At 42.1% G+C, this 14,321-nt stretch overlaps 1 protein-coding gene across 7 annotated transcripts in view; it reads left to right on the top strand.

The window, feature by feature from the left end:
• The window catches only part of LOC116987673 (splicing factor SWAP), a 110,416-nt gene that overhangs the window by 31,059 nt on the left and 65,036 nt on the right, over positions 1-14,321 (top strand). For all 7 annotated transcript variants that reach the window (XM_033043914.1, XM_033043917.1, XM_033043913.1 and 4 more), the window contains one exon: positions 8,558-8,651. In XM_033043914.1, the coding sequence (XP_032899805.1) occupies positions 8,558-8,651 (94 nt within the window). The remainder of the gene's footprint in view (positions 1-8,557; positions 8,652-14,321) is intronic.

Genomic DNA, 14,321 nt, shown 5'->3' on the forward strand with positions numbered 1-14,321 from the left:
ATTATTCATCGTATTTTTGTGTGGCCTTGCCCGTTATCTGGTTTGACTATCGTGAGTCAATCACAGGTTCCCCAGCAATGGCACAATTGAAGCACTGATGTCATGGTCTTGGGATAAAGAAAGAAGTGAGTTTGATTCTCTCTTCTTGAATACAGACTAGTGACTATTGCCACATGGTGCCAGTTAAAGGTTGTAAAGTTAAGGCAGAATATGGGCACTTTGCAAGACTACAGATCAAAACTAAACACTGGAATGTTACTGTCATGTAGACACTGGTCTACAAAAACAAAGTAACTCAGTGGGTCAGGCAACATCTCTGGAAAAAGTAGATAGGCCACGTTTTGGGGCAGGACCCTTCTTCAGACTGCATGTTTCCATAATACAAATTGGATATAATGCAAGTGATGTCAGAGGTTATGGGGAGAAGGCAGGAGAATGGGGTGAGGAGGGAGAGATGGATCAGTCATGATTGAATGGCGGAGTAGACTTGATGGACCGAATGGCCTAATTCTGCTCCTATCACCTATCACCTAATCGCTTATGATGAATTGGGGGAACAGTATGTGTATAATTGAGGATGACTTGGTTATAATGCAATTCGATCGGGAATTAGAAAAGCATTTAAAAGTTACTTTGGAAAATGACAAGCATGAATAAAAGCTCATGCTGTTTCCATGTACCTTCCCTGCAGGAATCAGACATCATTGTCTCCCAAGAACACAGCAGCTACTTTAACATCAGGTGTTCACTGAAACAATCCCTTCTATTGACACGTGTAATGATACCCAATAAACAATGTCGTATAAAGTCTTTAGTATTTTTAGCTGCAGTAATAAAAATAACCCTATTGCTATTTTTGAAAATGCTACAGGAATAATAACTTTGTTATTGCAAGTCTGATACTTGCTAGCCCCTAACATCTTGTCGCCAATTAACACATTTGATTTTACAGTGCGATTGTCTATAATGTGAGTTTTTTTAAGGAACACAACTATCGCATTGTAGCAGAACTACCTGCATTTGAAAAGACCATAGCGGCAGTTCAAGTAATTAAGTTATCTGATCCCCGTATGATGCAATACCCTCAGGATGGAACCGTAGGAAGGTTAGCTGTATGGAAACAATACAGCATAACCTTCACTGCCATCAGTATGCACAGCAGCTAGGCACTTATTTGTAGTGCTTTAGATGATGGGATTTTGCAGAACATTATATATAAATTGGATTTGTATGAATTGTCTCAGTATTTGTAAGTTTCGGGTATTTGAAATGTACCAGAGAGAATTGTTAAAAGAAGCAGTGTTCACCACATGCATATACAAGCTTAGTATAAACCCACATGTAGAATCTCTCTGTTTCTCAAATTTATAATTTGCTCTTAATCGGAAGATAATTTTAGTCCTTGAAGATTACTAATTTGTTATAGACTGACATGTTGTACGCGTATTAGTAATAAACACTAATCTGTCCATGGATTTATTCCAGAATGTCAAATATTGTATTCATTAGGCAGATATTTTGTAAGAGGAGAGATGACAAAATAAGGAACATGGAATAGGCTTTCCATAATTCTTGATTTCCTCAAAAAGAAAAGTTTAATTTTATTTCATCACATTCTAAGAGCACAATCTTGCTCGCGGCCCCAGTGTAATGAGGGAGGGCATTGAACATGAGAAAGTGATCAGGTTACAGGGGAGCAAGTGTACAGGAATACCACGGGAGCCTCCATGGGTGCTGAATGGCCTCGTACGATGTAAGGAAATATGAAAAAAATGAAAGTGAAAATAATTGAGAAAAACAATGGTGAATTTTCTGTCCTGTCTCTTTTCACTGCTTTTGGATCAATTTTTCAACAATTACCTCGGCTCCAGCAAACTGTGTTCCTGAAGAATGAGTGGACCTTTTTAATACTTATTATTAACCTTGCATTCATTAAGATGTAGTTGAATTAATTTCAATTGGCAAGTTCTGTTGGAAGTCTCTACCACATACTGGAGGGGGGGGGGGGGGGCTTCTGATTTTTAGTTTTATGTAACCGTAAACCCATATCCTCTACTTCTGTAAAATAAATTGATGCTGCAAATCCGTAATGAACACAGAAAATACTGCAAATAATGCTCAGCACTGGCAGCATGTGTGAAAGGAGAAACAGCCTTAGTGTGTCGGTTGAAGGTTCCTCCACAACAGTTTGGCTGTGGGATCTTTATTGACGTGAAAGATTAGCTCTGTTCCTCCTTCCACCTTTGCTGCGAGACCTCGGTGTTTCTGGCATTTTCTCTTTCTCTAACATTGTTCAAAAAATATGCTCTGTCTACTCACTCTAAATAAGCGCATTTCAACTTCATGGAGTAAGTCTATAATAGTTTTTTATTTTAGAGATACAACATGGAAACAGGCCCTTTAGTTCTATGATGCCCCAATTTCTCATCCTCTCCTTCCACGCTAGGGACAACGTACACCGCTACTATGCCGCTTGCAGTAAGCTAGGTCAGGTAAAAAAAAATCACTCAACGTATTTGACGATTTCCGCACCTGCAATCATGCTCCCTCTCATTTTCCTGAAAGATTCTTTCCTCTTGCACACCTATCTAACTGCTTTTTGACTGCCACATTCCAAAACCTAACCACCTAATGTGTTTTTGAAAATCTTTTTACCATTAGTTCTTTGCCAATCATGCGTTGGAATTGGTTCATGTTTTACACCACCGCCCCCAACCTCTGACGGGTTTTGAAGTTATGATAAGAGCTTAAAACCATAATTTCTCCCAACTTTAACTAAAATCTTGCATCAGCGATGGTAGAACAGCGGCATTTTCACTCCTGAAAAGAGGAGAAATATAAAAGAATATGTTTTCTTTTGTTAAAATGTTTCCTTTAGTCAAATTTAGGATATTCCTTACACGAGTTAAAATGATTACAAAACTAAATTTGACGTTAATTACAATTATATGTAGGATTAAATTAGTTGATCATATTCAAAATCATTTGAACGAAGTGAGCTGAACTGTTGTTTAACTTGAACACATTTCATTTGAAAAAAAGATAATGAATGCAATTTGATTTGTGTACACAATCCTTTTTAAAATAAGTGTGTGTGTGTGTGTGTGTGACATAGTAGTTAGAATCAACAAAAATGGTGCAGAAATGTGAAACTTCACTCGGCAGGCTAGCACTGACCAAGCCTGATATCACAGGCAGTGATTATGGAGATTTTTGGAAATGAAGCTGAGCTGCTGAAAAGGACATTTTGATGCTGATGATCAATTGATTTACTTCTGAAAAGAGACAAAGGTAGAGTAAAAGCTCTTAATTGGGGTGAGATAATCTGGCAAAATTGTTTCAGGAGCAGCTACTTGAAGGTACATGACATTCATGCAAAACTACAAACGCTGGAAATGTGGTGAAAAAACAGCAAATGCTGAAACTCTTGGCAGGTCAGGCAACATCTACAGAGGGAGGGTCTGTTGAAGGGTCTCTGATCCGGTATATTGCTGCAGGAACCGACCCTTCGGCCCATTGAACCCGTGCTAGCCCTGAAACGTTCAATTACTATCTAAGCCACTTCTCAAGTCCTGCAGCTGACTATAGCGAAGATGTGACGCCGCCAGAGCTGTTATGAAAGAGATTAGTTCTGGAGAACTTTAGTTATGAGGAAAGATTAGCTAGGTTATGTTATTTATTGGAGCAGAGACAGCAGGCGAATGATTAATAGAGCTGTAAAATGCAATAGAAGTTGAATATAGGATGGCTTAATTCCTGTCACTAAATATGTTCATAATGAATGGGTTGCCTCCGGGTGGGGTTATGTAAGTGTGAGTGTGGGAGTTCTCCATTTCATTTTATACCAGAGTTATCATACCTTGCTATTTTGATACCTTGCTACCTGAGAGTCCAACGAAAGCTGAAAATGCTGATCAAATTGTAAATACCAAGATATTGTATTCTGCAGTGCAGTGCAGTTTGATGTAGAAAGTGGCTTCTAACAGGATAGCTCCTGGGCTGGCAAGGACGCGATGGGCCGAAAGGTGGCTGTCTCTGCAGAGGTATTTGTCATGCTGCAGGTATGAAATAAGCATCAGTGTGTTACTGGATGGCATATTCGAAGTATAACTTGTCAGAGACAATACATTGAATTCTGGCTAATATAACGCCTCTGAAACTCATAACTGACTGATACAAAGGAGAACCATGGAATTAACCAGAATTTTCTTCTTATCTCTTCCTCTCCCCCAATCCCAAATGGAATTATATTTTGTCAGATGTAATTTATACGTCAATTTGAAGGATAAGCAAATACAAATTCTGTGATTCTAATATAATATTAAAATGCGTGAGAGAGCCCGGCTGTTGGCAGTTGTGCAGTAGCAAACGGAAGCAGAAAAATAAATCTTCATCTTTAATGAGAAGGAAATGTTAAAATCACAGGGTCTTGAAGATATATTAGGAATGTTGTGAGATGCAGCTTTAGTTATTTTCTGGAATTAGTAGCCAGCGGGTTCTTCAACCTGCAATAATAGCTCTTGATGTGTAGGAAGGAACTGCAGATGCTGGTTTAAACTGAAGATAGACACAAAGTGCTGGAGTAACTCAGCGGCACAGGCAGCATCTCTGGAGCGAAGGAATGGGTGACGTTTCGGGTGGAGACCCTACTTCATCTTATCTTTTCATTACTCTTGGTTATCTTTTCATTGCTACTCGTGTGTTTCCAGTAGACTCTATTTTTATTTCAAATTGCCATTGTCTGTGGTTTTTATTTCCAGGCCTGGTTAATAATTCAGAGACGAGAATTAAAACCTCACTATGCATTTGCCAGCTAATAAAAAGCTGGTACAGGTGCACAACCTTTTATCCGAAAGCCTTGGGACCAGACACTTTTCGTAATTCAGAATTTGTCGGTCTTCGGAATGGAAAATTTTTAGCGTAGATTTTAATGGCTGGCTCAGTGGTAGAGTGCTCGGCTCATATCCGCAAGGTCGCGAGTTTGCGCCTTGATCCCGGCAGTTACTCGGTCGCGAGTTTGCGTCTTCAATGTAGTTTTTTCTTGCAGAATAAATGTTTGTATGAAATGCAGTGTAGGAGAGGTGTACTGACTGTGGGCAGAACTTTGGAAGTGATTGCCCACCAGTCTAAAAAGCCGCTGTGTCTCCCTGTCCCTGGGATAGCAGGGGGCGATCAAACAGCACAATACCCCACCTCCCCCTCCAACTCCAGAGGAATCCGCTCCCCGATGGGCCGCTACGGCGACAAGTGGCAGTTTGCCCACAGCCCGAGCTGCGCCCCCTCATCCGCCACCCCAAGAACAAGACGTACCTTGCACACCATCAGCTTCTGCCCCTACGTGTTCCTCTGGAGTTGGAGCGGGGCTGGGCTGGAGTTGCTGCTGGCTGTGGGTCTCTGGGATCTCCGTGCTTGCAGTGGGCCTGGGGGTCGGTGTCCCGTTGGTCCTGACGTCTCCGGCCACCCCGCTGGACTGGAGCTGAGACTGGGAACTGTACCGCCCTTGCCCCCTCCCTCTGCAACTGCAAACAACCCACTCTCCTGCAAGGGCGGTACAGTTCCCGGAGGATGGCAGGTGGCCGGAGACGTCAGGACCAACAGGAACCCGCTCCCCGATGGGCCCCTACGACGCCCCGAGCTGCGCCCCGTCATCCGCAACCCAGGTTCCTCTGTAGTTGGAGCGGGGCTGGGCTGAGCTGCTGTTGGCTGTGGGTCTCTGGGATCTCCGTGCTTGCAGAGGGCCTGGGGGTCGGTGTCCCGATGAGGGGGCGCAGCTCGGGGAACGGCTTCTGGTGGTCCTGACGTCTCCGGCCAGTTTGCAGTTTTCCTCTGGAGTTGGAACGGGGCTGCGCTGCTGCTGGCTGTGGGTCTCTGGGATCTCCGTGCTTGCAGTGGGCCTGGGGCTCGATACACTGTGTATCGTGAGTCTGCCATGGGAACTTTTTAACTCAGCGGGCAGGCAGCAGCATATTGTCAATTATTAACCCTCCCGCGCAATATACCCTCACCTTCTCTTTTATGAATGGGGATTTAGTTCCCCTTTCTTCGAGGACCGACCAGAGGTTCCGCTGTCACCTCTGCGGGCCGCCCTCGGTGAACGTTTTCAAGGACCTTTCTTCAAGGACCGAAAAAATGGCCGCTATTCGGAGGTTTTCGTTATTTGGATCTTCGGATAAAAGGTTGTGCACCTGTATTAATTTAAAAAAAATGATTATGAAACTGTTGGTTCTCATACAAATCCTTGATTCATCCAAGTTCTCTCAGCAAATGATTTGCCTAATTTGATCTCTGATACTCCAATCCAACAGCACTGTGGTTGACTTTACACTGACCAGTGTATTAGGGCTGGGCAATAAATACCAGTCTTACCAGGGTCTGCATCCCAGGGTACTTAAGGAAGTGGTTCTAGAAATCGTGGATGCATTGGTGATCATTTTCCAATGTTCTATAGATTCAGATTCAGTTCCTGTGGATTGGAGGGTAGCTAATGTTCTCTCACTTTTTAAGAAAGGTGGGAGAGAGAAAATGGGGAATTATAGACCAGTTAGCCTGACATCGGTGGTGGGGAAGATGCTGGAGTCAATCATAAAAGATGAAATAGCGGCACATTTGGATAGCAGTAACAGGATTGGTCCGAGTCAGTATGGATTTACGAAGGAGAAATTACGAAGCTTGACTATTCTGCTGCAATTTTTTGAGGATGTAACTAGGAAAATGGACATGGGAGAGCCAGTGGATATAGTGTACCTGGACTTTCAGAAAGCTTTTGATAAGGTCCCACATAAAAGATTAGTGGGCAAAGTTAGGCCACATGGTATTGGGGGTAGAGTGTTGACTTGGATAGAAAATTGGTTGGCAGACAGGAAACAAAGAGGAGGGATTAACAGGTCCTTTTCAGAATGGCAGGCAGTGACTAGTGGGGTACCGCAAGGCTCGGTGCTGGGACCGCAGCTATTTACAATATACATCAATGATTTGGATGAAGGGATTCAAAGTAACATTAGCAAATTTGCAGATGACACAAAGCTGGGTGGCAGTGTGAACTGTGAGGAGGATGCTATGAGAATGCAGGGTGACTTGGACAGGTTGGGTGAGTGGGCAGATGCAGGTAAATGTGGATAAATGTGAGGTTATCACTTTGGTGGCAAAAACAGGAAGGCAGATTATTATCTGAATGGCGTCAAGTTGGGAAAAGGGGAAGTACAGCGGGATCTGGGGGTCCTTTTTCATCAGTCAATGAAAGTAGGCATGCAGGTACAGCAGGTAGTGAAGAAAGCGAATGGCATGTTGGCCTTCATAACAAGAGGAGTTGAGTATAGGAGCAAAGAGGCCCTTATGCAGTTGTACAGAGCCCTAGTGAGACCACACCTGGAGTATTGTGTGCAGTTTTGGTCCCCTAATTTGAGGAAGGACATTATTGCTATTGAGGGAGTGCAGCGTTGGTTTACAAGATTAATTCCCAGAATGGCGGGACTGTCATATGCTGAGAGAATGGAGCGGCTGGGCTTGTATACTCTGGAGTTTAGAAGGATGAGAGGAGGATCTTATTGAAACATATAAGATTACTAAGGGTTCGGACACGCTAGAGGCAGGAAACATGTTCCCGATGTTGGGGGAGTCCAGAACCAGGGGCCACACAGTTTAAGAATAAGGGGCAAGGCATTTAGAACGGAGATGAGGAAACACTTTTGTGTAAAAAAGTTGTGAGTCTGTGGAATTCTCTGCCTCAGAGGGCGGTGTAGGCAGGTTCTCTGGATACTTTCAAGAGAGAGCTAGATTTGGCTCTTAAAGATAGCAGAGTCAGGGGATATAGGGAGAAGATAGGAACGGGGTACTGATTGTGGGTGGTCAGCCATGATCACATTGGATGGCGGTGCTGGCTCGAAGGGCCGAATGGCTTACTCCTGCACCTAATGTCTATTGTCTATTATCAGCAATCCCTGAATCCTGAGAATATTTAAAATCCTTCTACTAACTGTTAAATAATTTTAGTACATATAGGTTTCTAACAATCCAACACTTCAAAAGGATTGATCTGAGAACGTTTTTAGAAAGCTTGAATGTGCTTCAGTTCACAATTTAAACTATTCAGATCAAACAGGTTTGGACTTTAAATTTTTCTCCATTAATAATTTAAACTTTTCATAATAAAAATGATATCCTTTGCAGGCAACAAGTACATTTTAACATCTTTGTTTGATTGTGGATTGTACACTGTGACAGATAGTTGAAATCTTTTCACTGTAGTTTAGTTTTTTATTGTCACGTGTACCGAGGTACAGTGAAAGGCTTTTGTTTGCTTGCTCTCCAGTCAAAGAAAAGACTGCATGATTACAATCAAGCCCTGCCTAATGCACAGCTAAAGGGCACAGTTTGTTCACAACTACAGTTTCATGAACAAATATACAATCATTGACAAACTGCAGAAGTACATTTTTATGGTTTTGATCTTGTTTAGTTTTGAATACTTTATAAGGCGTTTACTTTTGTGTATACATATATAGTTTGAAATGCATTTTTATATACTGTCTGAAGTTTGAATCTGTTACCTATCTTCTAGGTTTGAGTTTCTGCAGCCTTGGCACCAATACAATGCGTATTATGAGTTCAAGAAACAATACTTCGCTCAAAAAGAAGGTTACAGTATTCAACAGGTATGGAAAAAGGGAGAAAGTAATTGCATGCTCTGTGAAGCTGAAAATAAATAATGTTTGAATACAAACGGAATAGAGCTTGGGGGTCAGACATTGATCAGTTCCATTATTGAAATCTGGAATTATATACGTACTGTACCATGGTGGTTAAATTAAATCAAAAAGTATCTGCTGATCTGGTCATGGGTTTGGATCCCAGCGCAGGAATTAAGAAATATTCATTCAGATGATTAGATAAATATGGAATCAAAATGTTAGTTTCCGTAATGCTGAGCATGTAACTTCTGAATTGTCATGAAAAAGCTTTCTCATTCACTAACTTCCTGATTAGAACGGGTGTCAAGGGTTATGGGGAGAAGGCAGGAAAATGGGATTAGGAGGCAGAGATCAGCCATGATTGAATGACAGAGTAGACTCGATGGGCTGAACGGCCTAATTCTACTCCTACAACTTGTGAACTTGTAATGCCATTCAGGGAAGGGAATTGGGAAAAATAAGGTTATCTTTTAACTGTCCTCAGAAGCAGCCTTGTGAGCCATGTTGTTCAGAGTGAATAAATTGATTGAAAGATGCAACATGGAAACAGGCCTACACTGGTCCACACTGAGCATTGATCACCCGTTCACACTAGTTCTATGTTGTTACACTTTCTCATCCACTCCCTACCCACTCGGGGCAATTTATACAGGACAATTAACCTATAAACCTGCACATCTGTGGGATGTGGGCGAAAACTGGAGCATCCGGAGGAAACCCACGCAGTTACAGGGAGAACGTACAAATGTTGGCTTTGTAAATAAATGAATAAATTAATGATAAGTTCATAAGTGATGGGAGCAAAATTAGGCCATTTGGCCCATCAAGTCTACTCCGTCACTCAATCATGGCCGATCTATCTCTACCTCTTTACCCCATTCACCTGCCCATAGCCCCTGACACCCGTACAAATCAAGAATCTATCTATCTCTGCCTTAAATGTGTGGTCTTTTAAGTATCAAGTAGTAACTAAATAGTTTTCAGTAGTCTGTAAATTTAAGATTCTGGGTTAAAGAAATGAATTATTAATGGTATGTGTAGTGGAATTTTTTTGAATAGAGTCAAAGTGATACAGTGTGGAAACAGGCCCTTCGGCCCAACTTGCCCACGCCGACCTACATGTCCCAGCTACACTAGTCCCACCTGCCTGTGTTTGGTCCATATCCAAACTTGTCCTATCCATGTACCTGTCTAACTGTTTCTTAAACGTTGGGATAGTCCCAGCTTCAACTACCTCCTCCGGCAGCTCGTTCCATACACCCACTGTGTGAAAAAGTTACCCCAGATTCCTATTAAATCTTTTCCCCTTCACCTTGAACCTATGTCCTCTGGTCCTCAATTTACCTACTCTGGGCAAGAGATTCTGTGCTACGTGCGACTCGACCTTCAAGGAACCATGCACCTGTAATCCTAGATCCCTCTGCTCTACAACACTCCCCAGAGCCCTACCATTCACTGTGTAGGTCCTGCCATTGTTCGACGTCTCAAAATGCAACACCTCACATTTCTCTGTATTAAATTCCATCAACCATTCTTCAGCCCAACTGGCCAATCGATCAAGATCCTGCTGCAATCTTTCACAACCATCTTCACTACCTGCAAAACCACTCACTTTTGTATCATCAGCAAACTTGCTAATGCTTTGATTCCTGAGAGGTCCCACTCTCTCTATAGTTACCCTTTTCCCCCTTATGTATTTGTAACATCTTTTGAGAATGTCCTTAATGCTACCCGCCAGAGCTATCTCCTGGCCCCTTTTTGCCCTTCTGAATTCCTTTTTTAGTTTACTCCTTGGTTCACAAAACTCCTCCAGGGATGCACTTGATCCCTGCTGCCTATACCTGTCCCATGCATCCTTCTTGTTTTTGACCAATGCCTCAATTTCCTTACGTTTGCCTGCTTTGCCCATCACTCTATAAGGAATGTACATATCCTGAGCTTTTGTCAGCACATAATTAAAAACATCCCACTTGGCTGATGTTCTTTTCCCCTCAAATAATCTGCTCCAGTCAACTTGAACGCAACCTTCTCTCATACCCTCAAACCATGACCTTACCCCAGTTGAGCATTTTAACACGTGGGCCCTATCCATAACTATCTTAAACCTAATCAAACTGTGGTCAGTGGTCCCAGAAGGCTCTTCCACAAACACTTCATTAACTTGCCCGTGCCAATATCCCAATACGAGATCCACATGTGGGGGTCTCGACATACTGCTTGAGAAAACTCTCCATTGCACCCCAATTAAACCCTTCACACTATGATTTTCCCAGTCTATATTGAGCAAGTTAAAATCCCCAACTACAACAACCTTATTTGACCTGCAGCTGTCTGCAATCTCCTGGCCTATTTGTTCTGCATCTTACAACTGTAAATTGAATCTTAAAATTGTAAAAACATCCCCAAGGAAACAGCAATATTTTGTGCAAACAGCACAGAACACAGATCATTTGCTTGTGGGGAAAATTCGAAACAAATTTAAAAGCTGTGCTTACTGATTTTCAATTTCTTGCGCAAGTTTAACTTGCACTTGGCTGCTCCTTATAGCAATTTGTTCCTTTTTACTGATTGAATTCATTAGATTTTGTTTAGTTTAGTGGAGTCAATCCAGAAATTTTCTGTGGTGTACCATAAATTAAAATTTGGGTAGAAAACGGATTTTTAAAAGTACTATGTAATTGAAGAAAAAAAGGACACGGTGCTGGAGGATTTCGGTGGGTCAGGCAGCATTCCTGGAGAACATGTATAGGCAGAAGAAGAGTCCCAACCCGAAACGTCGTTTACCCATGTTCTCCAGCGATGCTGCCTGACCCGCTGAGTTACTTTCTTCTTAAACCAGCACTTGCAGTTCCTTGTGTCTACATTTATTTAATTGAGAAGGCTTGTGAGATCTGTGGAAGTCTGGCTTTAAAATGGATAACGAGTTAGTCCTGTTTGGTTATGAATAGTGAGCTGAACATTTCTGATGATCAATTTGAGTTTGTGTTGCGATATACTCAGCAGGTTTAAGCTGCATGAATAATTAGATGTGCTGCCTATAATTTGTTTTTATAGTCAAACGGGAATCTAATTTGTGTGATATATATTAGCTCCCTAAATCAGATATGCATAAAGGATAGAAGTAATTACATTGTGCTGGTCGTTTATTTCAAATTTGCTTTTTAAATATGTTGTTACTATATCAGAACACTCTGCTTACCTTCATACCAGGAAGTATCTTTGCAAATAAACTATTGAAATTGTTATGTTGGAAAGGGCATAGAAGCAGTGGATATAAGATAGTTGCTTGGATGGCCATGCCTTTAATTTCATGCTTGTTGACTATGAAACTTAGTTGACACAATAGAATATGATTTTGTTAGTACTGAGAGTTTTTCACAGATCGGTATGATTTCTAAGGTTGCAAATTACACTGACAGAAATATTTATAGCCTTGAAATAATTTCACATTGATGACAACAGTAATGATGTTGTAAATCCATGATTAGATGGGTATATATCCCTTGGATTAAATATGCAGCCATGTTTGTTAGAATTTACATAGTATTACAGAAACCTCCGATTGTTGTAAATTTCTGATATGCTTTTCTTAATTGTTTCTGTGAGAGGTGATCAAATATTTGGTTTGCTGCATTTTTTAAATTGAAAATGTGCTTCTGGACCTTGGTAGAAATATCTTACAATGGAAGGGAAGGATATTGTAATGCCTCCGATCAAAAGGAGCTGCCAAACCTATTCCTGTGCTGGGGCCCTGGTACTGCAGGTCACAGCTGGTCAAGTACACATCCAAGTGAGGTGCTGAAAGACCTTTCAGATGGGGCCTGTTCCGCTCAGTGTTTCAGGCATTTTCTGTTTATATATTAACGAGATTTGCAACTACAATAATAATTTTTACGTAGTTGAGAGTAAATAGAAAGGTTTTTGATTGTGGGAAGATATGAATGATGTGGTTGTTGGGTGAAAAGACATCAAATGGGAGGTCAATGAGTCGTACAGCAGGGAAACAGGCCCTTCAGCTTAACTTGCCCATGCTGACCAAGACGCCACATCCACACTAGTCCCACCTGTCCACGTTTGGCCCATATCCCTCTAAACCGCACGAAGGATCCAGAGTCTACGTGAAATTGGTCCTGACCTGAAATTCATCTATCCATGTTCTCTAGAGATGCTGCCTGGCCCCGCTGAGTTACTCCAGCATTTTGTTTCTCCATAAACCTTTCCTATACATGTATATGTCCAAATGTGTATTAAATGTTGTTATAGCGCCAACGGTAAAGGTAATGCAGAGAAATGTAGGGTCTTGCATTTGGGGACAGTAAAAAGGCAAGGCAACATGCATTAGATTTTTCTGACTCTCCCTCGCCTTAACAAAACCCTTTCATATGCTCTGCCTCGTCTCTCCCACTCATTATTTTAAATCTGTGGCATCTATTAAGGGAAACAGTTTATCCTTGTTTTCTCCAGGCTTTCTCATAATTTGATCCTCCTCAGTTACGTGTGTGGAGGGAGGGGGAGAGGGGTGGGGGGAGAGAGTGGGGAGGGAGGGGTAGGGGGAGAGGTGGACGAGGGACAGAGGGGTGGGGGAAGGGGGCGGAGGGAGAGAGGGAAGAGGGGTGGGGGAGAGGGAAGGGGGTGGGAGGAGGAGGGGGTGAAGAGGGAGAGTGGTGAGGAGAGGGAGAGGGGTGGGGGAGGGGAGGAGAGAGGGGAGGGGGAGAGAGGTGTGGGGGGAGGGGGGGTACCACCATGAGGTACCACCAGTTTAAATTCCATTTGGAATATTTTGGAGGACCAAGAAACCAAGAACCAAGAACCAAGACTGCCTTTCACATCCTCCTCCTCCTCAAGAAAGTGACACTAACTTATCCAATTTTTTCTTGTAGCTTCAATGTTCCACTCTTTAGTTCTCTGCACCCTTTGCTATGTGGCCCATCAATTCTACTCCAATTAATGTGCACAATTCTAGCATAATATCCTTGTTTTTTTTATCTCTGCGACTCGGCTAATAAAGGAAAACATCCTCTATGTGTTTTTAATCCTTAGTAATCTCTCCTACTGCTGCTAAGGGTCTGTAGATGTATACTCCAAATCCCTCTGTTCATCCACATCACTCAATATCCTCCAATTTATTTACATTCCCCAAATGCATTACCTTGCACGCCTCCGAATTAAATCCCATTTGCCATTTTTCTACCCAACGGACCAGACCATTGATTCCCACAATCTAAAACTTTCCTAACTTTCCTTTTCTATATAGGTAATTATTGACATAGTTGTAGCTTTCCTTAATAAAAACTGCAAATGCTGGAAATATTAAGCAAGACAGACCACAAGGATGAGAGGGAATCTTATAGAAACATATAAAATTATTAAGAGATGGACACGCTAGATGCAGGAAACATGTACCCGATGTTGGGGGAGTCCAGAACCAGGGGCCACAGTTTAAGAATAAGGGGTAGGCCATTTAGAACTGGGATGAGGAAACACTTTTTCACCTGGTGAGTTGTGAATTTGTGGAATTCTCTGCCTCAGAAGGCAGTTGAGGCTGATTCACTGGATTGATTCAAAATATTGTTAGATTTAACCCTTGGCTAGCGGAATCAAGGGATATGCGGAGAAGGCAGGAACATGGTTGTG

The sequence above is a fragment of the Amblyraja radiata genome, chromosome 25 (assembly GCF_010909765.2).
Source record: "Amblyraja radiata isolate CabotCenter1 chromosome 25, sAmbRad1.1.pri, whole genome shotgun sequence".
Lineage (NCBI taxonomy): Eukaryota > Metazoa > Chordata > Chondrichthyes > Rajiformes > Rajidae > Amblyraja > Amblyraja radiata.